Source organism: Rattus norvegicus, chromosome 16, assembly GCF_021556685.1.
Source record: "Rattus norvegicus strain SHRSP/BbbUtx chromosome 16, alternate assembly SHRSP_T2T, whole genome shotgun sequence".
Taxonomy (NCBI): Eukaryota; Metazoa; Chordata; class Mammalia; order Rodentia; family Muridae; genus Rattus; species Rattus norvegicus.
Window position 1 is genome coordinate 55,303,734 of NC_141549.1, and position 26,902 is coordinate 55,330,635.

Below are 26,902 nucleotides of genomic sequence, written 5' to 3' on the forward strand. Positions count from 1 at the left end.
GCATGGAATCTGTCTATTACTGAACTTCCCTGACAAAAAATTATTAAGTGTGACTTTTAAAAATATCTTCAATACTAGTGAGCCGAAAAGGTATTTTATTCATCAGAATGTTTGAATATACAGACTTATTTTCCTCACAAACATTCTTGAACATTTATACAACCTTAGCAATATAGTATTAGCTTGTTATGTTCCTGTGATGCTGCAACTTCTTTAACAGCACTACTGATTTATTCCCCAAAATGCACTTCAAGGGGCTGGGGATAAAACTGGTAAAACCTCAGCCAAGCATACGAAGGCTGCAGGTTCAATCCCCAACATGGGTTTTGGGGAGTGTATTAATGGTGTCAACAACAACACCTCAAGGACACTGCAGCAGGAAGTTTACTGCATGTAACTGTCAAGACTTTAAACATTCAGGAAAAATGGCTTAAGTTACCGTGACTACAACACCACCAAGCTCCATCACGTGCATGATGGAAAGAGATCAATCACACTCCAATGGGGTGTGTTTCATCACGGGGGCGCCCAAAGCCTTCTTCTGCACACCCCAAAGACAGAGCATCTCCTTCCCTCAGTATACCTGCGTCTGCATCGGTGGCCTGCACTCTGGTCAACGGTGTCCCAGGCTCTGTGTTTTCAAATACCGTGATGGCGTATGGATCCGCGGTGAACTCGGGGGTGTTGTCATTTACATCTTCTAACGTGAGCACAATAGTTGCCTGACAGGATCTGCCCCCTCCGTCTGTGGCCTTGACCAGAAGATGATAAACTGCTTGCTCCTCACGATCAAGGAGGGCTAATGTTCTCAGTTCACCTGGAGATGAACAGAAACGAATGGAGACACTGGAGACTGAGGACTGTCCGTCACTTTTTTTTCTTTTTCTATGATTACAAAATCTGAACAACTCTCATTTAGAGAAAAATAATATCAATAACTACCTTACGGCATTCAAAAGCCTAAAGATAAAGAAAATGTGGATATTTTCATTACAGAAAATGCCAAACTGCAAATTTAGGCTCACAAATTTAGGAAACACATTACCGAGGTAAAGCAGGAACATTTAGATACACCCTGGGTATTTTTTCAAAGAAATTATATTAACTTCTCGATCTTGAAATCCAGTAGGTGATACCATGGCTGCCTGTTTTTACTTCCTCCCAACTTTTACACATTAAGTAGCTGTTAAAGTTTCTAAGACACCGTTTCCACAGCATCAGAATAAAATTTAAAAGAGAAAAATGCAATTTCCAGCTTTGTACATGATCTCATGTCGCCCACTCGTAGGAAATACAATATTAAATTAGTCCCAAATTCCACCCTTACCTGTGTCTGGATTCAGTTTAAACTTTTCTGCACCTGAACCAAATAAAGTGTAAGTGATCTCCGCGTTGGACCGGATATCTGCATCTGTGGCAGAGACCTGCATGACCAGCTTCCCCGGAAGAGCGTCTTCGGGAATGGCATCAGAATATGCGGTCTACAAGACAATAAGCAACACTCTTAACAACAGAAGCATTCGGTGTCAGCAGTGACGGCCAAGGGGATGATGGGAAAGACAGCCTCCCATCTGGCCAGGAAAGGACCGGCGGTAACACTCAGAGCTTTTAAAATGAATGTTCTTATAAAACAGATGTGGGGACAAGGAAGAGCCTTGTAACAGGTAGCAGCCCCACATCCGTGACTCCGGCCTGACACTTAACCTGCAGGATACAAAATATGATGTGCCGTTGAACAGTTTCATCCTTAATTCAAATTCTTACGAGAAAATGTGAAGTGGTAGCCTGGATTTATGTAAAAACTAGGGGAAATGTATAACCGTTACATTGTATTTACTTAATTTGAAAAGCAGGGATTTGCTATGTACAGCCGACTGTTCCAAATGCGGAGTCAAGTAACTGCAGTTAGAAGTTAAATGGTCTTCATGGGATGGGGAAAAACACCAAGGGCATGTGTGTTACCACACCACGTTTCCTTTCGCCACATCTGCCTAAATCCTCACACAGTTGGACACTTGGTTCCAGTTCCAATTATCACATTAGCCATGCCCTAATGGAACAGAAGGGAAAGAGATTACGCTTCTGTTACACTTACTCCCTAATATGAGCTTAATGCAGGGAAGATATGTTTTAGGGGTCACAGAACTGGGTATTTTGCAACAGAGATCATTTCAAGTGGTGATGTTCCCAACTATAACGGCAGAGTTGGTATATTTAAAGATTATGAATGGGGTAAGATTTAATATAGATACATGTACAAAATATATGTAGATAACATATATAGGTATATTTTATATAAGTATAATATACATATATAAAATGCAATATATATGTATATATTTTAGCTCATCACTGAAATAAAATACTCTCATTAAAAAAATATAAATTCATGTTGGAATTAACTGTTCATCTCTCAAAAGTGTTACTTGCCGTGACAATGATTTTTTTTAACGTCTCTGAGAAAGTGGCAATTCCCCTACCTCAGTCAAACACACTGGGATACCAGGTGTGCACCACTCTGCCTGAGTCCTTTTTCATGACTGCTAAGACCTCTCTACTGCTGGAAAGCAAAGTTAGCATCCCCACATGTGCCTTCAGCCTTCACATGCTGAGGCCCTCCATTTTTACCCCGGTTATAAACTACTAAGGCTAAGCCAGGCTTTGCCGCTGGGCGGCTTTTCATCATCGGCTCCAGTCAGCCATCTTAGCTGCTACAGTTCCATGGCCCCAGGTCCACTGGAGCCCAGCAGCAGCAGCAGCAGCAGCAGCAGCAGCAGCAGCAGCAGCAGCAGCAGCAGCAGCAGCAGAAGTCATTTCACTGACCTCATGGTTTCTCTGGTATAAACAACAAATGCCTCACAATGGTCCATTAATGCACATGGCTGCTGCAGATGTTTCCCCATCCCTGAAACAACTATGTCGTCACATGAAGAGATTATTTCCATAAAAACTTTCCAGAGTGTTTCTAGGGTCAGACACTGGTATAAGAAACCCAAATTTTACAAGATTTTAGGCCAAAGTTCTTGACCAACATAGCATGCCCCTAAGTCATGGTGACGCTTTGTCAAGTCCTGCCCATGCGACTCTCCTCCACCTCAACTTGATAAGCAACGGTGACACAAAACATAAAACACAAGGGAGTTAGGACACCTCCAAGGCTGTCGTGTGGAAGGGGTGAGGGGATTTACACCCGTGGCACACAATCGTAAGGGAAGCACACCTACCCTCTCACACACTGGACTGTTATCATTGGCATCGAGAACCTTGACTTCAACTCTAGCTTTGGAAGAGAAGGTCCCATCTGTTGCAGTGACGGTCAGAAGGTAACTGTCCTTTTGTTCCCTGTCGAGAGGTTTCTTCACGTACACCCTCCAGTCATTCTGCATATTTTCCACAGCAAACTGTCCCAATGCATCCCCTCCTAGGAAGTTAAGGGAAGTAGGTGATGGCCAAAGCTGTTATACTAGAAAGTGAACTTCGTAACCACAGGAAGAATAGATTATACAAAAAGAAAAAGAAGGCAAGGCATTATGGTTTAAAGGGGATTAAGACTATTTAAATTATGATTAAAATTGATACATACTTGCTTTTCTTTCCTTTTTGGTGCTGTGGCTTTGTATTCTAAGCTGGCCTCTAGCTTAAAGAATCCTCCTGCCTCGGCTCCTTTGAGCTGGGATTATAAGTGTGTGCTACACATATTACTACATATTAGGTTTTTTAAAAATAATAACAAAGCAGCAGTGACATGCTTATTCAAATATGAGATTAAAAAATATCAAGTCTAAAAAGCCATAAAGTAGCTTGCAATGCATCTTTAGATCACATTTAAAATATTAAGGATAAAGTTATAAAATAATAAATCTTAGGCGTCTTGGCTGAACTGCCTCGCTTAAAGTTCTTTAAATTCAGCTTACACATTATTTGTACAAGTTTTAGACATGCTCAACTAAAATCACATCAACTCCCCAAATCCGTATATCCACAGCAAGCATATGGATTCATCTTGTACCGAATCATCTGTCCTGGGCATTTTACCTGTTATGAAGTACGACACTTGTCGGTTAATCTCTTCAGAGTCGGCGTCAGTGGTGCTCAAGATGGCGATCACACCCCCTGGGGGGTCATCCTCACTCACTGTCCCTTTATAAATCTCAGCTGTGAATCGAGGCGGGCTGTCGTTGACGTCAGTGACGGTGACATCCACAATGGCGGTGGAAGACAGCTGCACCTTTTCACCATGGTCTGAGGCAACCACTTTAATCTGGTAACTGGCTCTCTCTTCATGGTCAAGCTCCTTGAGGGTTGTAATCCAGCCTGTTTCCATGTTAATGGCAAAAGACTCGATGATGTCTGCATCTTGGGACTGATCTAGACTGTACATGACTTGGCCGTTGACTCCTGAGTCTAGGTCAGATGCTCTGACCTGGATGACCCTACTCCCTGCTGGCAGGTTTTCGACAATAAATGCCTCGTATGGATTGGACTCCAAAACTGGGCTGTTATCATTAGCGTCTTTCACCTGGATACTGACATCTATAGAAGCCACCACCTCGTAGTCATCCAGAGTACACCTGGCCAGGATGGAAAACTGATACCACTTAGTGGTCTCGTGGTCAAGGCTCTTCTCCAGCTTCAGTCTCCCACTCTGCCGGTCAATCACAAAGAACTCGTCCCTGTTACTCTCGGGAGTATTGCCTTTGACCAGGGTGTAGAGAACAGTCCCGCTATGCTCTACCCGGATGAGGTCAATCTCTGTGCCAATAGGCATGTCTTCTGAAATGGAATAGGTATAAAAGGGCTCTGAGAACCTAGGAAGCTGCACTTCCGGGGGAAGTATTTTAACATAGACAGGAACAACAGACTCTTTGGGCGGAGACCCGTTATCCACAGCTCTAACGAAGAAAGTGAAGAATTCATTCTCTAAACCTATTAAGCTTTCCTTTGTAGTAATGAGGCCGGTCAGTTGGTTGATTTCCAAGTTCTCCTCGACACTTTCCGAATCTGCCTCGATGGCGTAGGTGACGTCAGCATTCGACCCCTCATCGGCATCACTCGCGAAGACCTTGACGACCGACGTCCCTTTGGCGGCGCTGGACCCCACGTTCACCTCGTACTTGGTTGAGCGAAACTGTGGTGCGTTGTCATTGTCGTCCGTGAGGATGACGTTGACAGTGCAGAAGGCGACCTTCCCCCCAGCATCCTTAGCCATTAAACGGACTGAGATCACTTTCTCTGCTGGAGCCTCTCGATCAAGTCTCTCCAGAGTGAAGACCTGCCCTCCGTCGTTCACGTAAAACCTGTCTTTGGCAAAGTCATTTACAAGGTGGTAAGTCAGGTGGCCGTAGATACCGGAATCTCTGTCAGTAGCCTTCACTTGGACCACCAGGGTGTGCAAGGGGGCGTTTTCAGCCAGCTCTACCTCATACTCATTCTGGTGAAAGACAGGGCTGTGCAAATTCCCTCCCATCACGGTGACATTCACCCGAGCCGAGCTTCGGAAAACCCCATCAGACACAGAAACGTTGAGACTATAGAACGGCTTCAAGGTGTGGCGGCGCGGGTTGGAGAGCGTGATGATTCCTGTCTCCCCGTCAATGACAAAGCTCTTGTGATCATTGCCGGACAGAATGGAGTACTCCAGCCTGTCTAGGTCTGAGCGATCTGCATCACAGGCCTTTACGCACATCACAAAATGCCCGTGGGCAGCGTGCTCACTGATCCTAGCTTCGTAAACCTGTTGTTCAAACAGAGGCGGGTTATCGTTGAGGTCGGTGACATCCACAGTGACGACCACATCGCTGCTCAGTGGCGGCATTCCTCCATCAACAGCCCTTACGAGCAGCTTGTGCTGCTGGAACTGTTCGTAATCCAAAGCCCTCACCAGTGAAATCAGCCCAGTGTGACTATCTATGTGAAAGTGATCGTGGCTTTTGCTGTGATTTCCAATCAGCTGGTAGGAAATCCCTCTATTTGGTTCCGAGTCAGAGTCGGTGGCTCTAACTTGAAGGATAGGCGCTCCGATGACAGATGCTTCAGACAGGGTTGTCGAGTAAGACTGTTGCACAAACACGGGAGGGTTGTCATTGATGTCTTCTACTACGATGTCAACAAACACTTCAGCGTGGGCGCCAGTCAGGGAGTCAGTGGCCCGTATGCTTAGCTTATAGGCTGGGTGGGACTCAAAGTCCAGCGGTGCGATGACGTTTATCACCCCAGTGTTGAAGTTGATAGTAAACTGACTAAAAGGGTCCCCGTCTGTGATACTGTAGAACACTTTCAACCCTTCTGGGCTGTTGGCTTGGACGTGGACCACTGGGCTGTGCGTCTGGACGTTCTCGGGAATCTCTGCACTGTAGAAAGCCTTTTCAAACACGGGCATGGCTTTGTTCATGACGGTGATGGGAACTAGAACTTCTGCGGAGAAAGCTGGGTTCCCCCCGTCCTTCGCAACCACTGTGACAAGGTATTCTTTATTCAAGGTGTCGTGCTCAAATTGCTTTTTCAGAGAAATGTCACCAGAGGGTCCAATCTCAAAGTGGTCATGATGCTCCTTAAGGTAGTAGTGAACGTCACCGTTTCTGCCACTGTCTCTGTCAATGGCAGTGACGTGGCGGATGACATGGCCCACCTCAGCATCCACCTTCACCACAGCATAGTAGGGAAGGTTGACAAACACGGGTGCATTATCATTCTGGTCTTCCACGGTGACCTTCACCACAACGTGGGCCACGGCCGACGGCTCCCGTTCTTTAGTCACCTCTACCACCACAACAAACGTCTCCTGTTGCTCCCGATCAAATGGTATCCCAGTGGTTGACAACACGCCTGAGGTGTGGCTGATTTTAAATCTGCGGTCTGGGTTGAGGATACGGTAAAACAAAGGCTCGTTAATCGGGTTCCCTATCGCGGTAATGACAGCTAAGGTTTTGGCTTCGGTGGAGTTCTCCTTCACCACCGCAGAGTAGGCATCTTGGGTAAACTTGAGAGGACTCTCTCTGCTTTCCTTCACGTTGATTCTCACGGAGGCCACGCTTGTAAACCGGCCATCGGAGGCGCGGACGGTCAGCTCATAGCGGCTCCGTAACTGGGTTGTGTTCTGAATTGCTATGGTGCCAGTCTTGTGGTCCATGGAGAACTTCTCCCCAATGTTGCCTTTGGTGATGGAGTATATTAACTGGGAGAACGCCCTGGAGTCGGCATCTGTGGCATTCACTGTGATGACGTTCACGCCTTTGTACGTCGGCAATAGGAGGGATGCTTCGTACAGTGACTTAGAGAAGACAGGGGGGCAGTCATTGATGTCAATCACATGCACGGTCACATTTGCTGCATACTCAGCAAACAGACGAGGCGTCCCCATGTCATGCACTTGGACGGTGAAGTGAAAGACACGTGTCTCTTCATAGTCCAGACTCAGTACGGTATGGATGGCACCGGTGGTGGGATCAATGGCAAAATAGTTGTGCACAGATGGCTCGACAATTTGATAGACGAGCAGAGCATTGGATTCCCGATCAGCGTCGGTGGCTCGGATCACGAGCGGAACATTCTTATCCGTTAGCACCACGCTGTTGACTGAGGCTGATTCACTAATGAATCCTGAATATTCCGCCCGTGTGAAAGCTGGAGGGTTGTCATTCTCATCCTGTATGTGCACTACCACCGTTGTATTGGTGGACAAGCCGGCCATGTTGGTCCCTTGTACTGTCAATGTATAAATGGGCAGTGTCTCAAAATCCAAGGCTCTCTGAGTGACGATGCTTCCTGAATGTGGATTGATATTAAATGCATCGCCTATATTTCCATCTTTTACTTCATACATCACTGATGACTGACTGTGAGCAGAGACCATTCCAACAAAACTCCCAATCCTGATGGCTTCACTAATCTCAGCCGAGTACTCCTTGGATGTGAACTTAGGAGAGGCATTGTCGGCGACGGTGACAGAGATCCGCACGGAGGTCATTTCGCTCATTGGTGGCTCCCCTTTGTCTGTAGCTTTTACCATTAAATCATAGTCTACTTGGTGACTTCGATCCAATTCTCTGGCAGTTTTTATAGAGCCCAAGATGGGGTCGATTGTAAAGGAATTTCCAATGTTTCCTGGAGGGGCAAGGGGAAAAAGAGAGAGAGAGAGAAAGAAACAAAGAAACCTGTTAGAGAAAAGGCAAGGACAACAGAAATAGATATTTAAAACTTAAATCCTGAATTTAAATAGAAAGGGATATCGACCATTGAATGAAACATTCAATTTCATTTTTTACCCACCTAAACTGTTCAGAATTTTGGCTGTCAAATATGAAAAGCAAGAAATTCTCTCTCTGCTGAACTGAAAAATGTGTTGTAGAAACACATGGCTCTCCTCTCAAAAAAACAATTCAGTTTAAGGATTTTCTAACAGAACCTTGGAAATCTGCAGGATTCGTCAACTTATCAGCACTCACCACTTACAACAGAAATTCTTAATTCACTAAGAAATTTTACACCAGGCTTTCAGAGGGCTTTGTATTGTAAGAAGTTAGGGAGCCGAGAAACCATTTTCTGTAGCCCATGGCCCTTCAAAAGTTTTGAAGATTTCAGCAATCTTCCCTTCTTAACCTTTCCCAAGTTGACTTTATCATCTAGTCAGTGACTCTCGAGTAGGAGGGATTTTGCTTCCAGGGAGACATCTGGCAGAGCTTGGCTGTCAGAGCTTGAAGGGAGGAAGCGAGGCTTCCATGTAGATGATAGCAGCCAAGAGACAAAAACAGCTTACGCGGCACACAACGGCCTCCGCAACAAGGAGCTGTTTGCTTCAAAACATCAACAGTGCTAATGCAGCTGAGAAGCAAACCGCTAGGACAGATGGCTTCGCTGGCATTTCCTCGGACCTTCCCAGGCTCTCCCACACAGATTTAGTATTCCCTCGACTCCTCCTCAAAACCCCACAGGGTTGGGAGTTCCAAAGACACTAGTCATTCTCTACATGTTCTGAATGGAGCAAGGACACCCTGGGTCTTTGGGTTCTACCTCTCCGTGAATCCTCACCATCCCCTTTCTGTTACATACATAAGCATCTAGACATCACTCCTAGACCTGAATCCACTCCTTCCCAATGAACTCTTGATGGCCAAGCTCAGGTCAGTTGCCACTGAACTTTTCTCACTCCTCTTCCCGGGTTTACCACCAGCAGACTACCTAGTGCCCTCTGTCAGCCTGAGGATTAGCAAGCACCTCGTTCTCTGCATTAGGAGTAAGCACTTCCTCTACACCACGCATTTCCTTCATTAAATACATTTTCCAAAAATCCGTGACTTTTTATTTTCCTGAGGCCAGACACAGTCTGGTTTTCATTAAGTTGGCCTGGCTCTGTGTCCAAACCCCAAGGCAGTGCCTCGGTTTGAGACAGGGAGGAAGCCTGGGCTTCTCTAGACCCTGAAGGTCCGGGCTGAACCTTGGCCCAGGCCTCTGCCAGGCTGCTCAGACACTGATTTCCGGCCTGTCTGTATTTGGGAGCATCGGTGATTCTAGGCTGTCACTGTGTCAAACCTCAGAGATCCTTCTCTTCGTCTACCTCCAAACCCGCCTGGCCCGACAGGTGCCACCTGCTCACCTTCCTGGCAAGTGACTTTACCTCCCCCAGTCCCCCACTCCCAGCTTTCTGATGCCTGTTTTGGAAAGCAGCCCGCTTGGCAACATTCATATCCATTCATCCACACGTGTCCGTCTTCCTTGTCACAGGGAAAGCTTATTCGCTAGTAGTTAAGGTTCACACATCCTAGGCCTCAAATGAAGACAGTAACCAATGTTTAGCACTGTAAGACGATGTTAGGATGCACTACGGTGTTCTCAGCCCCTGGCCAGACCGACATCCTCTCTGCTCTTCTCTCATGCCAGGGACCCCATATCCACCATGTTCCCTCCTAACGCAGCCTTCCCTGGCTACTCCATTCACCCACTTACTCTTACATTCTTTATTTACCCGAATGCCCCTGCCTCAGTCCCACACTTACCCTATCGGTGTGGCTACTGTTATTGTTTACTTAGTGTTCTCTTTCCTCCTATTAATTTATTTTTGGTTTCTCTGCCATTTCTTGTATGGCTCAGGCTCATCAAGAAAACAGTATGTATTGCAGACTGGACTCCTACTCATAATCCTCCTGCCTCAGTCTCCAAGGGCCATGCTTAAAGGCATAAACCGCCACACCTAGCTCCTGAATCCTCTATATAACAGGTAGAACATTCTTACTATTTATCTGCCATTGTAAGTTCAAAACTATCACCACCTGGGCTACCCTAGCATTGGATTAACAGAACCCTGAGCCTGTTGCTGAGTGAAAACAGTAAATCAGGAGCCCAGTTAGTGATTGGGCATTTGGATCTCACACACAGGTACGTGTTGGGCACAAAGCTTCAGAAGTACAGAAGGTAATGCGAGCTGCCCACTGCTGGAAGGGAGCTTTTGGTAACAGGTGCATTTTCCTAAGCCCTGAAATATTAGGTTTGCTCTCTGGGAACAGAAATGAGGTAGTGGGTGAACTTTGTCCTAGGGTGGGGTTGACACGTTTATGCTTGCTGAAATGGTGTAACTTTAAATTATTGTCTGTATTTCAACAGGGAAATTATCTGGACTAACAGTTCAATGTTGCCCTTAAGTCTATGACTATTTACTACATAGCACAAAGAGAGACATGTAGGGGAGACCCATCTCTTCCTAGGCTTGACATCGGCCTGTGTTCAGTAGGGACTTGCTGACAGTGTGGAAACCTCTCCCAAGTTTCGATGGCAATTATACTGTAAAGCCGAGGAACAAAACCAATTTCAGTCAATAGACTCACCAAGTGTTATATATCTCCAGGGCTGGCAACAGTAGAAAAATGTCTAATCTCCTTCTCAGACGAGCCGACACCACCCAGAGTACGGCACTTAGGTGTCTCTGGTGCATAAATCAGTTACTACTGGAAATACCTTTTCAGTAAATTACTTTCTCTGAAGATTTCGAATCAGACTAAGCCTACATACAGCTCAATAAATTTCTCCTAATTAAACATGCAGGCTTACAGGTAAAATTAATAACCAGCCTCTTGAACTTTATTAAATGCAATCAGACACAAGTTAGAAACAGCTAACTGTGAATAAATGTTAAGTGAAAGGCAGTGTGGACGTTTTAGTTCACTGTGTTCCGATGGGCATGTGCACGCCCTTCTGCGCTCTCACAGTAGTGGCCTCCTATAAAGGTATTCTTTTAGCACAGTACATTGTGAGAGCCTTACTCCACGTGGGAACAGCCCACTGGCGCTTACCCTATTCTTTGGGGAGAGACAGAGTTCCATTCTCAGAATACCAAATTACTAATCCCATCAGTCATTACAAACACTCAAAGAATGCACATGCCTTCACTCAGACACCAACAATCATATTTTAACCACCCAGTTGTTGAAAATTATGTGAAAGCTAACGGAAAGTTGAGCATTTTCGCCTACATAAACCCAGTCAGTTTGTCTAGGACAAAGTCTCTTCATTGAAATGCTCGGGCATGCACGAGTGGAATGCACTGTTTTTCTAACTGCTGAATTTCTCAGCCGTGGGGAAGAAAAAAAAATTCTCTCCATCCAAGGCACTAACCTTGCGACAGTGCATTTTAACACTCTAATCAGAGGCGGTATATAAAATCTTATTTGTAAATGATAAAGTCAACCTGGTTCTTTTAAGGGAAACAAATGAGTTTTCAACACATAAATAAATAAGGAGTTTAATCAGCACAGAAGGCAAACTGGCAAGTCTTTTTGTCAAAATTGCTCCCTGTATACCCAGAGTCTGAGATCTATAACCTGCAATCTACTCTTGCAATGCCTAGGAGAGACCACATATAAGTAAGTAGAGCTCTGTGCTTAAAGAAAAAAAGGAGATTAGAATACTCTAAAACCATTTCACAAAATGAAGCATGAAATTGGCTCTATTTCTTCTACTAACAATGACCGAGGACGGTCGGAAACCGAAGCCTTGTCCAGACTCAACACTCAGGTATTTAGCAGGGTCAGGAAAGGCCCAGTGCAAAGGAACTCCTATCTGTGTGAGCGTGTGCTCCACAGGAAAAACCATTCTCAACACAAGAGGCCAGTGGAAGGCCCTGCCTCCTGAACACAGCATGAAGACTTCTTGCACAGGACTGCACGTGAACGGAGCTGTCTTATTCTATAAGAGAGTCAACAACAGCTGAGAAAGAACAGAACCCATCATGTTACTGTGCTGGCTCTGATGATCCTCAACTGTGGAGCTCTTTCCTGATTTTATTCTCAAACTCCTTGGCCCAGGCTCAGTTCACTTTCCTGGCTTGGGTTACCTCTGTGCTACCATTAGCCAATGCCACAGGCCCCTTCCCAGAAGCAACCACTCAGTAGCCTGTTTCAACAGCTGGATTCTATGTCTGATAGTCTATGGTTAAAGGTTCATGGGATGGAATGTGGGGCTAGCTCGTAAGGCATAGGAAGCAGGGTATCCCTTTTTTCTCTGAGAATTGACCCAACACAGGGAGATATCATACTTTCCTGGCATTTCTTAACTCTGAGCCAAAGAAAATACCCTCATTAAAATGCTGAATTACTAAGCCAGAATTTTCCTGACTAGTTTAAGAGCCTAAAATGATTCCAGAAAATACCGAATTAGAAAAATAAAGTTCCCCCACCCCTGTAGAATTTATCAGTCTTAATTTATGTTAATTCTGGTAATCCCCAGAATTCTTGACACTCAAGCTTATTAGGACTTCATCTTTGCTCCTTGGCAGGGTGTCCCCCCCGCCCCCAAATCCCTTTAGTCTTATACATTAAACAGTAGTTTAAAAAGATTTAATCCATTTCTGCAGTGCTATGTGGAAATATGCATCAACACCTAGAAGTAATTTTAGAAACCGAGAGATACGCTTTTCAAGCACACACACGAGGCCCCACTGTCTCAGAACTACCTGACTCGATGGAGTAGAGCACTTCAGCATTTCTCCCTTTGTCTCTGTCCAGAGCTGTAACCTGTAGCACGACCGAGCCCACGGCTGCCGACTCATAAACCCGCCCTTCATAGGACGAACTGGTGAACCACGGAGAGTGGTCATTCATGTCACTGACATTCACAATGATTCTGGCAAAGTTGCGTTTCACAGGGACATCCTGATCCCGGACCTGGGGAAAAGAAATTAACACGTTGTTTTACTATACCGGGGTTCTTCTTTCTGGTGGATTTTTTTAAAGTAAAATAATAAACAAATAAATAAGATCACTGTCCCTTTCCACCACAGGAAACCTGCCCGTGTTAAGAGGTGCATGTGTACCATGACTGTGAGGACGTGCTGGTGAATGGCTTCGTGATCGAGCTTCTCAGATGTGTAGAGAGCGCCTGTTGCAGGATCGAGGCGGAATTTCTTGAGACTTGCTGGATCTATGCTGCTCTGGAGGGTGTAGATCAGTTTGTTTTTCTCGTCCCTGTCTACGGCGCTGATTTGCAGAATCTCTGTTTCTGGCTCTGTGTCTTCGGGAACAGAGACTTCGTATTTCGAGGTAGAAAACTGAGGGCGGTGGTCATTGGTATCTATTACTTTGATGAGTACCTGGAACGAGGGGCGAAGGCTCAAATAAAGACGCAGTCATAATTATGTCTTAACACTTAAATAAAAATACATAGGTATTGAAAAATATAGAATATAAGAGACTGTCTACAGCTTAATCTTTGGTATACAATTTAGTTAATATTTAACAATAACTATGGAGATAGAATTCTGGTTGCAGTTGAAAACTGTGAAATACAGGCTAAGTTCTCACAGGTCTACATGAGACCTTTGAAGATTACTCATGGAAAGGTATTGGAGTTTACTCTGCCAGGATTACAGTGTATCCATCCCTACATCAGATTTACACCAGTGAGAGGGGTGGTAACACTATCTAAATTTCTCATTCTAATCTCTGAGTCTCCAAGTTTTTAATACAAAGGAACAACTAGAAATGGCTGAAGACACAGTTCAGCGATTGGGCCCGTTCTTGCATGCAGGAGCTGGGCGTTAGAGACCCCACCACCACTAAGGTAAAGACATGTGGTTTGAAATTAAATTTCTGTGACTGCAACACCTATACAAGTAGTGACTGTTCTTTCCTAACAGTAATTAAGAAGGTTGAAAAGAAAAACTCCTGTCAAATATGGTGCCATATGACAGCTTTAGAGCAAAAAGACAGATCTCAAAGGACTTGGTCATAATTGGAAACAAAACATATTTACCTTGACAGATTACTAATTTTTGGAATGAAATGACATAGATGCATAAAACTTAATGAAAATCATAAACGTTTATAGTTTATAAACCAGAAAGCTGAGCTCCACTGGCTTCTACAGAACACAGGGATTTGTTAATGTAAGAGGAAAAAGGGGCCAAAGTTTTAGAAATGCCAGCTAATTATAGACCTCACCATTCCACCCACGAGAAGGCAGAATTTTCACGAGGCCGTGGCAGTGTCCCCAAAGAACACCACATCAGCAGAGGATGCATTTTCATATTCATTCTATGTGAATACTAAGTTCACTCACCAAACCACAAAGAAAGATTGTATGTGAATAGTACGTTTCCATCTGAAACTACGGATGACTCACTTTTTAAGGTTAAGGGGGACCCAGGACGCACAGCTGTCAAAGGAAGTTCCTTTATAAACCCAAGCACAGTCTGTTTACAAATTTAAACTTAAGTTGATCATGGTGTGAGAACCAGGCAGAGGTGAGTCTGATGCTAACCTCTACTAAACAAAAGGCTGAAGAGAACTAGCAACCCATGTATGTAATTGGTGAGACGAATGCAGACTGAGCGCTGGCTCAGCTCTCTCCCACAAGGTCTGAGGGTGAAAGGCAAGTGTGTAACAGTGACCTTCCTCATTACACTTTCGATCTCGCTGGGTCGTATCCGATTTCTACCAAGCCCAAAATCTGCTAGCACACCATAAGATGAGCCCTTTTAAAGTCCAGAGGCTGGCTGGGACCTTCCAAAGCAAGGAGTTCTGGGATGAGAATAGTCAGCCAGGAAGGTCAGAGTTGAAGATGCAGACCTATCTTTTAGAGACTGGAAAGACTTGGACCTGAAAGAACAAAGGATCGGGATGAATGTGGACCTGATGCAGCCTCAAATCCCAAGCTAAGGATGGAGAGTGAGCGATCCTGTCCACCTCACGGATTTTCACCAGAGGAAACACCTTCACCCTCTCATCTCAGTCAAGTGGACCATTTTTGTGGCAGGTGGCCCCAGGGGGATTTCAGGGACCAGAGATGCGGAAGTAAGTGCAGTTACAGAGGTGTGGGGTCAGGAGCCTGCACGGTGAGGCTGTGTGATGTCTGTGTCATATGATCATGTCCTGGGGACAGGCGGTACAGTATGAAGAACAAGCCCTCTGTGGCATCCCCCTTGACCCTTCTAAGAACTGGGAAGGCGGCTAGTAGTGCTCTCACTCTCCCCCATGTGGCAATGGAAGCAGAGGGAGCCTGACCTTCGTCCCTGCACGAGAGGAAGGGATGGAGACAAGCCTCAAACAGGACTGCCTGCCCAGAAAGTAATGAACCTAAAGGCCAGAGAAGGGAAAGAAAACTTAAGAGTGAAGCTTCTTCAACACCACCCCCACTCTGTCTTTAAAAAAAAAAAGGCAGCTGGATTCTGAAGTTATCCGGAGAGGCAAAAGAGAGAAAGAAAAGGATCCAACCTCGGGCTGGGGAGCATCCTGAGTGGAATCACGACGCGGTGTGCCCAGAACAGTGGCATCCCCCATGCCTCCTTCCTGCTTGAACATCGCCCAAACCCTCTCGCACGCAGCACCTGTGCTGCTGACCTGATAACAGAGAGCTGCTCCGAGAGTTCTTGATTGTCGCCAACACAGCTGCATCTGCTCGTGCTCCTGGCCTTATCAGCACAGGCCGGGTGCCTGAGAGTCTCTTCACAGGATACACCCTACTCCGTTCCAGATCTCTATCTCCCTGCACACGGTCCCAGACAGAAACCTAAACCTAATTACTGCTTGTTCCCTTTGTCCCCGCCACCCCAGGTCAGCCTGGCTGTCACAGCTCATATATTCTCATAGCCTCTCCGTGCCAGCGATCCCTTGGGATCCTGTCAGGGCTCTCTGAAGGTGCTTCAGGGTAGATTACAGGACTATAAACACTGCCCTGGAATTTAAAAGAAAGGGAGACTAATTAATCTCCTGTGTTTCAGAGGAATTTATATCAAAATTTCAGGCATCCAACTGCACTAAATAAAAGTGCGGTTTTGGGGAAAGGAAGGAGTGCATTGCTAATTATATCCTAATGAGGTAATATCACCATGTGGAGACAAGGTTGTAGCAATGAGGAAGGCTGTCCTGGAGGGCCATCTCCACGCTCTCTCAAATTCCTCTGACCACATTCCCAGTTAGTTGTGTGACACAGACTGTGCACAGTGACCACATAAATCTCTCCAAGAATGACTGCTAAGGTTCACTGCAATCTTTGATACTTTGATTCTCACTTTCATTCCCTACAGTTTAACATCAGGGGTTTATCCTCAAAGGACAAAGCTGACTTCTGCTGCTTGTCACTTCAGCGAGAATACCAAGAACCAAACAGCAATGACAAAATGGCACTGGGTCATCCACGTGGCGACTCAAAAAGAGGACCCTAAGGCATAGGCCATGGCACGCAAAACCAATCTCACATACATGCAAACCACAAGTGTTTGAAGAAAGGAGTAGGACATTAGTTACCTAGTCACTTATTAGCCGAGCATACATCTTAGTCCGTAACTTTTAAACATTAAGGTAACTCACTGTCAGAGCAGACGACCTGTCTCATTGACGACTTCAGAGAGCACAATCTGAAGATGGAGGGCAAGCATTCAGAAGCACCTCAGTCCTAGCTTTGGCTTTCTTAGGGACATCTGAGGGACACACAAGCCTTGAGTGTCTGTCATCCTAATCTCAGGACCAAGAGAACAGGACTCAGGTCTCTTACCAGTTATTGCTTCTGAGCAAACAAGTGATGTAATAAAACTGTTCAACAAGCACTTGTGAATGAGTGAGTGGGTGAATGAATGAATCAGTGAATGAACAAAGGCTTCCTCCTAAACCCCACAATTACTAGTGATCCAGGAACATCACTCTGGACAGCCAGTACTAAGAATCAAAGAGAATTCATTTGAAATAGAGAATTCGATTAACTTACAGGGTTTTAACCTTTAAGTTTGAAAACCAGAAATCCAGCCAGCTATTGATTCTCAGATAGAAACAAACACGTACAGGGAATTATTGCTGCAGATTCCATGAGCTTGGGGTTAAATGATAAAAGAGGAGGGGGAAAGAAGGGGAGGGATACTGCCAGCAACTTGAGATATTAGAGCTCCAAGAATTTACATCAATAAGTTATCTGTCCCTAAATAAGGACTCATGGTGTGTACAGCAGGACACAACGGCCCGTGCTGTGTGCGCATCCTTCCGTGGGGGTATTAGTTTTCCCAGCCCCTCTGACGAACACATCACTGGCGTTCACTGACCTGGGTGAGGATAGTGGAGGTCCCGTCTGTCGCCTCCACTGTGAGGTTATAGCTGGACTTCTGCTCTGCGTCAAGGGGCTTGGCCACAATGATGGTTCCAGTGCCCTTGTCCACATCAAAGTGACTGTCATAGTTGCCCCCTAGTTGAAATGAGGACAAACAGAAGTGCTAGAGAAAAATCACACAGTCAAGATCTGCCGCGTGTTTTACGGCTTTCTGATACTTAATGGCCGGGAAAACAGATGTTTAATATAACCATCCAAGTGGTTCCAAGGAACTATGATTTCAAAATGCAGGAAAGGAGAATGGCCAGCTCTTCGGTAGGGAAAACCTGGACCTTAATCTGAGGGAGGCCAAGAACTGAGACAGCAGCTCCACAAACAGAAGCCTGCTGGTATGACCTGTCGATCACTTGGCTTTTTGGCCATTATTAAAATGTGTCCATCACTATGAAACCCTCACTGTGTAGGTTTCATTACTGAAAAACAATTATACTAATCTGAATATACTAACTAGGAATGACTATTAAAAATACATGCCGATATGTTTCTGAAAGAAACAGTTCTAGTTAACCTGAATCAGACCATTACAAACTCCTTAAAACGACTTTCAGAAGCAGTTCCTGTCCTACTAATCCCACCCCGTTATACCCCTGACTATATTTGAAACAAAACTCTCTTCACACTCATGGAACTGCAGACACATTATGGAGAGAAGTGGAATGAAGGTGAGGTTTAATGTCACACTGAAACTCTATGGCTAAATCAGAAACAAAACACACACGTATCATCATCATCAACCAATCAACCAAACCAGAAACTAGTGATGCAGGGACGAGGAAAAAAATAAAATAAATGAACAAACAAACAAAGCAACCGACATGTTGGTGACTGGGATGGGCAGTCATGCATTCACTATGAAAAGAACCATGGTGGGTGGGGAAAAAGGTCTCTGGAAACAGAAATCCATGCTTTGACTTTTTGATCTCATAATCACGTGGCAAATTATGTGATCTCAGCAGATACCTTCTGCTGTACAGTTCAGGTCACAAGTCATCTGAAAGATGTAAAACGCCTCTCTAGCGAGTGCGTCTCCTGGCACAGCCAAAGGAGGCAAGCAAGCGTGGAAAGCAAGCAGAGAAGAACAGTCAATCAAACCGGTTCCCGACAGGAAGGGAGGAAAATAAAGGCTGATAAGGCACAACGAAAGATGGTTAATCTGGAAATGTGAGAAAAGGGAAGGTAAACGTCGTGGTTATGGTTAGCTATGGCATTGGTCATTTGCCCTTCAAGATCTACAGTAATGGCGGCTTCAGAGGTAACCATTGCACTTACTGGGCTTAAAAAGCAGAAGGAAGTGGCTAAGTTCTACCTCGACACACTTTTGATTCATTAAGTATTCCTGTGATTAAAGTGTTGTGGAAGGAGAAAAACGTCTAAAGCTAGTCTCTGTAGCCCATGCTCACGATCCCAGCTAACTTAGGAGGCTGAGGCAGAAGTGTTGGCAAGTTTGAAGCCACCCTGAGCAACTTAGCAAAACCCTGTCTCAAGATTAAAAAATTAAAAACAAGGCCAAGTGTGCGGCGTCGAGGTGGAGAGCTTGCTTGTCTAAGTGGGTGGGAAGTGCAGGGATCATGTGAGCTTTGAGCTGTACTGCAGCCTCTTAAAGAGTAAACTGAGTAAGCGTGAGTTCACTAAATAACAAAAATGCTGACTGGAGCATGTATATCTTAGAAGAGGGTGAAGCTTCCTGAAAAGTGAGGTACACAGTACTCAGAAGCTGTAGTCAACAGTAGAGATTTCATACAGTCGCAAACAGTAGCGTGTGTGTGTGTGTGAGAGAGAGAGAGAGAGAAAGAGAGAGAGACAGAGAGAGAGAGAGACAGAGAGAAAGGGGAAAGAAGAGAGAAGGGAACAGGAAGAGGGAGAGGGAGAGGGCAAGCATGAGAAACTGGTCCAAACCATTTAAGTTCCTAAAATTACCTGTGTATGTCCAAGAAAGAATTTTGTAAAGGTGTTAATTGACGTGACAGCTATTTCATGTTTATTCTTTTGAAATTTTTATGTGTACGGCTGTTTTCCCATTGTGTGTTAATCTGCAGACATCCACCCCATAGGCATGCAGTGACCCTGAAGGCCAGGAGGAGGCATCATGCTCCCTGGAATTGGTGTTATAGATTGTAAGCTGTCATGTGGGTTCTGGAATTCAAGCTGGGCCCCTCTGGAAGAGTCACCAGTTCTCTCGTCTGCTGGACCGCTTCTCTGCACCCAGAAGTACTTATTTTAATATATGTTGTGAGAACTTTTGCTGATGTCAAACCACTGCAGTGTAAGGAAATTCTTCACCTATAGATCTTTCTCAGATTTACATTCTAACATGTGAACAAAAATGAGAAAGCCACATCAGGTTATCGGTAACCCACACAAGGATGACGAGAGCCATGAGCAGCACGTACCGATGATGTCAAACCACAGAGGCATGCCAGGAGGCTCAACGGAGATCACGCCGATCATGTGAGCCACCGGATCACTCTCCATTACAGTAAACGAGAAAACCGATTCCTCAAACGAAATCGGCTCCAAGGACGGCTTGGGTTTGGAGATCCACTCAATATGGAGTCTGGTGGTCGATGACTTCTGGGGGCGCCCATTGTCAATTGCCTTAATCTATTAAATATGAACAGAGGAGAAAAAAACAGCAGATCACACATTACATCGGCTAACTGAATCCAAGACTGGTTTGATTGCCTAAAAGTGTCTGATACTCCAAACTTGTGTCTGAATGCAGTGTACGCTTACTACAGATTGAGTTTCATGGCCATCCTTGTTTAAGCCCGCACTTCCCAAATGTCCAGCTCTGTCTGTCAGGTTACAACCCTGAAGTCACTTTCTCAACAGAGAGAAAGAAGAATCTAATGACAAGGTTTGCAGAAAGGCAGGAGAGAAATCCGACTCACAGAAAGAATGTCGTATTCTCCAGCCGCAGAGAACTTTTTGGATGAGACCACTCCTGTCTTGGGTTCAATGGAAAACCGGCCGTGCTCGTTCCCTTCCTCGATGCTGTAGGAGAGCTCGGCATTGGGCCCTTCATCCTTATCTGCGGCTATGACTCGGTAGAGAGGCTCGCGCTTCGCGCTCCGGTCTCCATCAGCTTTTTCTCGCTCCGGGAGCCTGATTTTATAAAACTTCTGAAGGAACTGAGGCCTGTTGTCGTTCTCATCCAGGATTTTCACAATGACCCTGGCAATGGTGGATCTGGGAGGTACACCATTGTCTGTCACAGTAACCTGGGGTGTAAAGGTAAGAGACATCAGCATGTTGGAGTATCAAAAACTGAGTGCTTTAGGTCAATAAAAGATGTTGAATATTTTTTAAGCACTCTTAAAAAAAATTCCCTTTGTGCATTTAAACACAAAGTCCCCACATGCCATATTGAAAGACTGCCATTTTTAAGGGTTTTTTTGTGAAGTATTACAAATTTAAATATTACATGTTTGAATACTAACCACAATATTGATAGTTTCTCACACTATGTGAAATGCTTAAGAAGAGGGACAAACACGTAAGCCTACTGCGTCACATAAGGTTTTCAGGAAAAACAAAAAAGCCATGTGAGGTAACTGGCTTCATGCGCTCAGGTGTCTGATACGATGCTACTGCCTACGCCTGCGTCAGCATCGCCCTTCAAAGTTCACATTTACAGCTGCATGTGTGAACAATACTGGCCCTCGTCATGACTTCCGTCAGTAAAGCTCCACCTCCTTCTATATTAACTGAAGATATTGAGAACATTGAGAGACTAAAATTTTTCATGAAAGTCTGTTCTTTTGGAAACTCGGTAGTTGTAATAAAAGCGTGAATATATCACTGAGGGACTTGTCAGGAGGATTCAGAAAAATAACAGTTGCTTTTGTACACAGAAGCACAAGGTTTATTATCTTCCTAAGCTTTTCAGGATAAAACAAGATTACTGTTTTAATGCTGGCTGCTCTGAACACTTCCTGACTGTCACGTGTCAGGTGACCAGTACAGGAGGGGAACTGTAACCCAACACTATGCATCGAAGGTTTCATTTAGTTTAGTGTCAGCAAATAGCTTTTCCAACGTCTGAAGTCTGAAGTAATATACATTCCTCTCCAGGGCAGTCGGACTGACACCAGTTGGTCTTCAAATAAAGACACCAAAGAATGACACACACACACACACACACACACACACGGCATGTGCACAAGTGCCTCCCCATCTTTCCCGTCAATGCCTTAGCACTGTCTGCAAAGCCTTATGTGTAGGTTGATGTTGCTATGCAGGTGAAGGCAGACACAAGGTAAGACGGGGCCTGTCATTGGATGAGAAGGAACAGAGGTTTTAGAAGGAAAGGGAGAGGCAGAAAGGAAAAAACAACAACATGTAGGCAGACGTAAATGATCCTCACCATGCATCTCTACATAGACACAGGTTGTTATGAATATTTCTTAAAGGATGCATTTCTACAGGTCAATTTGTCTTATGTAGGTGAGATGTTTATGTCGTTCTCAATTGGTTGTGAGTTTACTGTGTGGATGGATTATGGATTGAGAATTTAACAGGTAAATCTGATTGTTGGGTTGCAGTTTGTTGAGTCTTGATTTTACTGGGTGGCTGGGATCAGAGAGTTCGCAGATAGCAGAGAGCTGCCAGGAGACATACTAATCAGAGATAAGCTATGGTAAGTTCCATTTGGCCCCATGGGTGCCCGAACTATCACTAGAGACCAGCGTGGATGGCCCGCAGACCACCTGGGTCAAAGAGTACTTGGGGGCATCGTGGAGCTGCTGAGATAAAGTACCCGGCAGTGCCATGCAGTCCCATAGGTGCCGGCACTAGAGAGAGTGCAAGATACCCCTCAGTGCCACGTGGCCCTACAGGTACTGGTTGGTGGTAGTGCGGGATAAAAGTTTCCGCCTTTTTTTTTTAATATTTACCTCCACACTTATGTGTCTTAGGGCTGCTTCTGACACTCCCTGTGAAACGGGACTCTACACTAAGTATAGAACTGCTGTGAAACCTGAAGTTACAACCAGAGGGATGGGGTGACCAGGGGAGCGTGCAGTCACCTGAGAATGAATCTTGGCACATCCCCGTGCTTTCTCTCTTTGGTATCCATCCATACCTTCCTTGGGTCAATTTCTGTAGTAACTGAATGAAAATTCAAAGCCCTGCTCTGTAATGAAGAAAATGAATTCAAGGGAGCCACACGATCTGTAAATGAAAACTCAATTCCAGTCGGAATTACTGTTAGCAAGACACGGGGGCTCTGAAGCCAACTGCTAGCCTATGCGTGTGCATGCGGGCACATGCACATGCAGGCTTAAAAAGAAGTGTTTTACTAATGACGTAGGCTATTTTGACCAGAGATGAAATTGAATAGACAGCAGGAGTAAGTTTTGTTTAAAAAGAAATTGCAAGTCATCGTTTAGAATTTTCTCTACAAACCACACTGTTCAAGAGTTTGGATGTGTCACACGGTCGGCTCACAAACAACAAAAGCACCTGACCCTATGCTCTGCTAGTGAACTTTAGAGAAATGTTCTCGGAAGCACGGGCTTCCTCTGCTGTGCCCTGTCTCTGAAGGTGGCTGCCCCCGTTCATCTCCATGCCACGAGCTACCTGTCTCCTTCAAACCACCTCCCCCCAACCCCAACAAACACACACACACACACACACACACACACACACACACACACACACACACACACACCTTCATTCTGCAAACTATTGGCTTCCAACCAAAACGGGGTAAACGAGTTAGTGCAGAAACATCTTAAATTAACCAAAATATTTAGAAAGAGGAAATGTTCATTCAACTCCCACCTTCTTTTACTTTTGATACTTTTTAGAAAAACGTCTTTAGGTTACAAATAAATGCAAGTGCACCACTCCATGAGCAATGCAAGGCTTTAAGTGAGTGCAAAACCACCTGGAAATAAACGCACACAGTTTAAACAGTTAGGCCTGATCTACAGATACATCTAAAAGGCATAACCGGGAGAAGTCTAGGGAAGGTAAGAGAAAAATATCACTTCTGTAATAAAACTCAAATGCCTTTGGTCACCAAAGTATTTGTCAGTCTGTGTGAGGGGTGCGTGTAATGAAGTACAAAATTCAGAAAGGTACATAGGACTGAGTTCCTTTTCTCTGAGGATGGATCGAGGTGGGGGAGGGGGTTCATAATGAAGCATTAGCAGCTATGAACGGCGGACGACAGGAGTGGAGGTGCTCTCGCGGTGTTTACGACTTAAATGCTTTAAAAGCAATTAGAAATAAAGGAAAACTTACTTCCAGAATGTGTTCATCCTGCTGCTCTCGGTCCAGCTTCCTCGATGTGGTTGTGATGAGACCTGGAAAACAGGGGACATTTATTGATCCTAACAGAATACCATCCATCAACATGTCTGATTATTTTACCTAGAAGCTGCAGGAATGCTGTGTACTTTCTTGCCCTAATGCTTCTTGGGAACACCAGACAAAGGACAGAACTATTATGACATAAGACATTTGGTCTTAAGACATTTTGTCAGAATAAAATTTTAAAGGCAAAGTGAAGTTATCCAGAACTTAATCTTTACCTGTGTCTCTAATACCTGCTCCAGAGATAAGATGAGGAGTACAGTTCCATAACTATGCTAAAAAGGAAGCGTTAGAAACCTATAACTTGGGCTGGAGAGATGGCTCAGCGTTTAAGAGCACTGGCTGCTCTTCCAGAGGTCCTGAGTTCAATTCCCAGCAACCACACTCTGTAAGTGGGATCTGACACCCTCTTGTGTTATGTCTGAGGACAGCTACGGTGTATTTATATACCTAAAATAAATCTTTTTTTAAAAGAAAGAAACCTATAACTTACTATCTTCTGGTCATCTATCTTCAAATGAAGAATTATAATTAAAAAAGAGATAAAATGTTTCAGGTAATGTTGCTTCAACAAGTCAGTTAATTTACAATAAGAGATTAAGAAAACGATGCTGGCCCTGAAGCCCCATTTCTCTGATTATATTATCAAACTAGAATAAAACACCAATCTCTCTCTTTAACTTTCACCTTAATGTCTCTTGAACTGTCAATATACACCACGAGCAAGGAGACTGCCGAAGTTGTTAAAATGTATTTGGATGCTCGGCTAAAGTGAGCTCCACTAACCAGGAAAGCAGCAGTTCTCCACCTTCCTAATCCTGCGACCCGTTAACACAGTTCCTCATGCCGTGGCGAACCCGAATCATAAAATCATTTTTGTTGCTATTTCATAACCATCATTTTGCTGCTGTTAACAACTACAATGCAGATTTCTGTGTCTTCTGATGGTCCTAAGATAGGTCTGTGAAAGGGTCACTGGACTCCCCAGACGGGTGGCAACCTTGGGTTGAGAAACACTGCACTAAATCACTCGGTACAGTTAGCACCTGCAGCGTCAGGCGCGCTGGAGCGGTGTAAGAACCCGCTAGATCTGATTTCATTCGGGTGAAGTTCGCTCAGCCGGATGGGTGCTGGTCCATCCTTCTCCAGTACTCCAGTACTGCCCGGAAAATAGCTCAGTAATTCAGCAACCAGCTTTGCAGCTGGGGCTGTGTGAACACGACCGGGCCAGGTGACACTGCAGGATGAAACTCCCAAGGTCCTGCTGCTTACCATGGAGCTACTGACTTAATGGCTTCCAGGGGTGGCCAAGTGAGCTTCCTTTGAGAGTGTGAGTCTGTATGAGCAGATAATTCTCCGGAGTTTGGTCCCACACACTATAAGCTTATGGGAATATAAATTGGACTTGGTAGGACATTTTTTTTTCTTTTAAATGAGAATGTGAAACTAGAAGGGCGGAGGGGAGAGAGATGAATATGATCAAATCATGCTATAGAAAATTCTCAAAGATCAAATGAAAATTCGCTTTAAAAAGGAAACCGGCTTTCCTCATAATTAAATTCCTTCCATATCCCTAACTACTTTCCCAGAAGCAGTTAAAGGCTATTATAAAATGTTTTCTCTAAGGCTGTAAATACCAGATGTATATTTTTATTAATGTGATGCTTCTTGTTCTTAAATAACTACTCAGATAACTTCGACCTTCCAACTGGCCTTTCAAAAAACTAGAAGACTACGTTACTGCTGGACACTAGGCTTTTTCCCAAACTCTACCTACAGACTGGAGCTCAGGGAAGATGCTTCTGGTCTTGGACAACAGGACAGCACTGCCCAATGTGACACAGAGCTTCCCTTTCAATAGTCCTCTATTCCAGGAAAGGCTCACCAGCCATCCCCCACTCCCAAACAACTCTGGGTTTAAAATGGCTGAAAAAGATAGGAAATCACTTTTATTTGTTTCACCTAATTGTCCTAATGCTCTCATAATAGTCACCACCATTAATTGGTTAGACGGCATGGGGAATGGCTTGGCTTGCTCACAAGAAGAACTTCTGTCTGGTACTCAGGCTTTCACCAAGAACACCCAGGAAATTTTCCATGAACACTTCACTTACATCAAAGTGCTAATAAAGGATTTAACGTCTGCATTACCAATTCAAGACAGACCAAGTTACTTGACCAGATCCTTTTCAGGTTTCAGTTTAGAACTACTTGAACAACCTCCAGGCTTCCTGTTAACACCCCCCCCTCCATCCCCTTACCCACCTGCCTCCCACCACCACCACCACCACCACCACCACCACCACAGTAGCACAGGACAACAGAGATTCCATTTATGTGCAATGAACTGCAAGACCTACTTAAATGAACTCCCATCCCCTCTCACTTTAAACCGAGCCTGTTAAGTTCCCTAGGGCTAATGACCCAGTGAGGGACAAGGCATACGTGGGTCATGCCTCTCACCCAGGGATGTCCACTTCAAAGCAGTGATCCAAATGTAGAATATAACCCCACAACAAGGTCCTGTAAGAAACTGTGTGCTTCATATTTTTTTTTTGTAGACAATGTACATGATAATTCCAAGCTTTCCTAGAGTCACAACCCTCCCACCAAAAGAGTTCTATCAGTGGTTTCTATGGCTATCTCGGAAGCCTTCACCAGCACAGGCTGTGCTTGGGTCTGAGGAGAGATGTGAGGAGAAGTGTGAGGAGAGGTGCCTTTGTCTGAGAGGAGTGCAGTAGGGTTTACTACAGAATTTTCATACAAAATGAACTCTAAAGAGAAAGTCCAAGTCCTTAGAGCAGCAGGGAGGAAAGCCAGTGCTTCTCTAGGGCGTGTCCCACCTTCACAGGCTATACTTTATGAAGCACAGAGAGGACAACGCCCTGGGGTGCTAGCCCAACCTGGCCTGTGCCCTTGTTCTGTGTTTATACTTCATCAGCCTGCCTGCCTGTCTCCTTCCTGCTGATGCCCGCCCAGCCCCCTCCCCACTGGACGAACA

General features: G+C 44.9%; 2 protein-coding genes across 16 annotated transcripts in view; one reads left to right on the plus strand and one right to left on the minus strand.

Moving 5' to 3' along the window:
• Window positions 1–26,902, plus strand: part of Erich1 (glutamate-rich 1) — a gene marked incomplete at its 5' end in the record, with an annotated part of 52,793,804 nt that overhangs the window by 24,433,174 nt on the left and 28,333,728 nt on the right.
• Window positions 1–26,902, minus strand: part of Fat1 (FAT atypical cadherin 1) — a 119,035-nt gene that overhangs the window by 20,903 nt on the left and 71,230 nt on the right. For 9 of the 16 annotated variants that reach the window (XM_087589251.1, XM_087589250.1, XM_087589247.1 and 6 more), the window contains exons 4-14: window positions 23,830–23,891; window positions 20,472–20,801; window positions 19,971–20,181; window positions 18,541–18,609; window positions 17,516–17,655; window positions 13,301–13,576; window positions 12,941–13,151; window positions 4,036–8,103; window positions 3,225–3,421; window positions 1,328–1,481; window positions 584–817 (exon numbers count right to left, since the gene is read on the minus strand). In XM_087589251.1, the coding sequence (XP_087445377.1) occupies window positions 584–817; window positions 1,328–1,481; window positions 3,225–3,421; window positions 4,036–8,103; window positions 12,941–13,151; window positions 13,301–13,576; window positions 17,516–17,655; window positions 18,541–18,609; window positions 19,971–20,181; window positions 20,472–20,801; window positions 23,830–23,891 (5,952 nt within the window). 16 annotated transcript variants of the gene reach the window in all.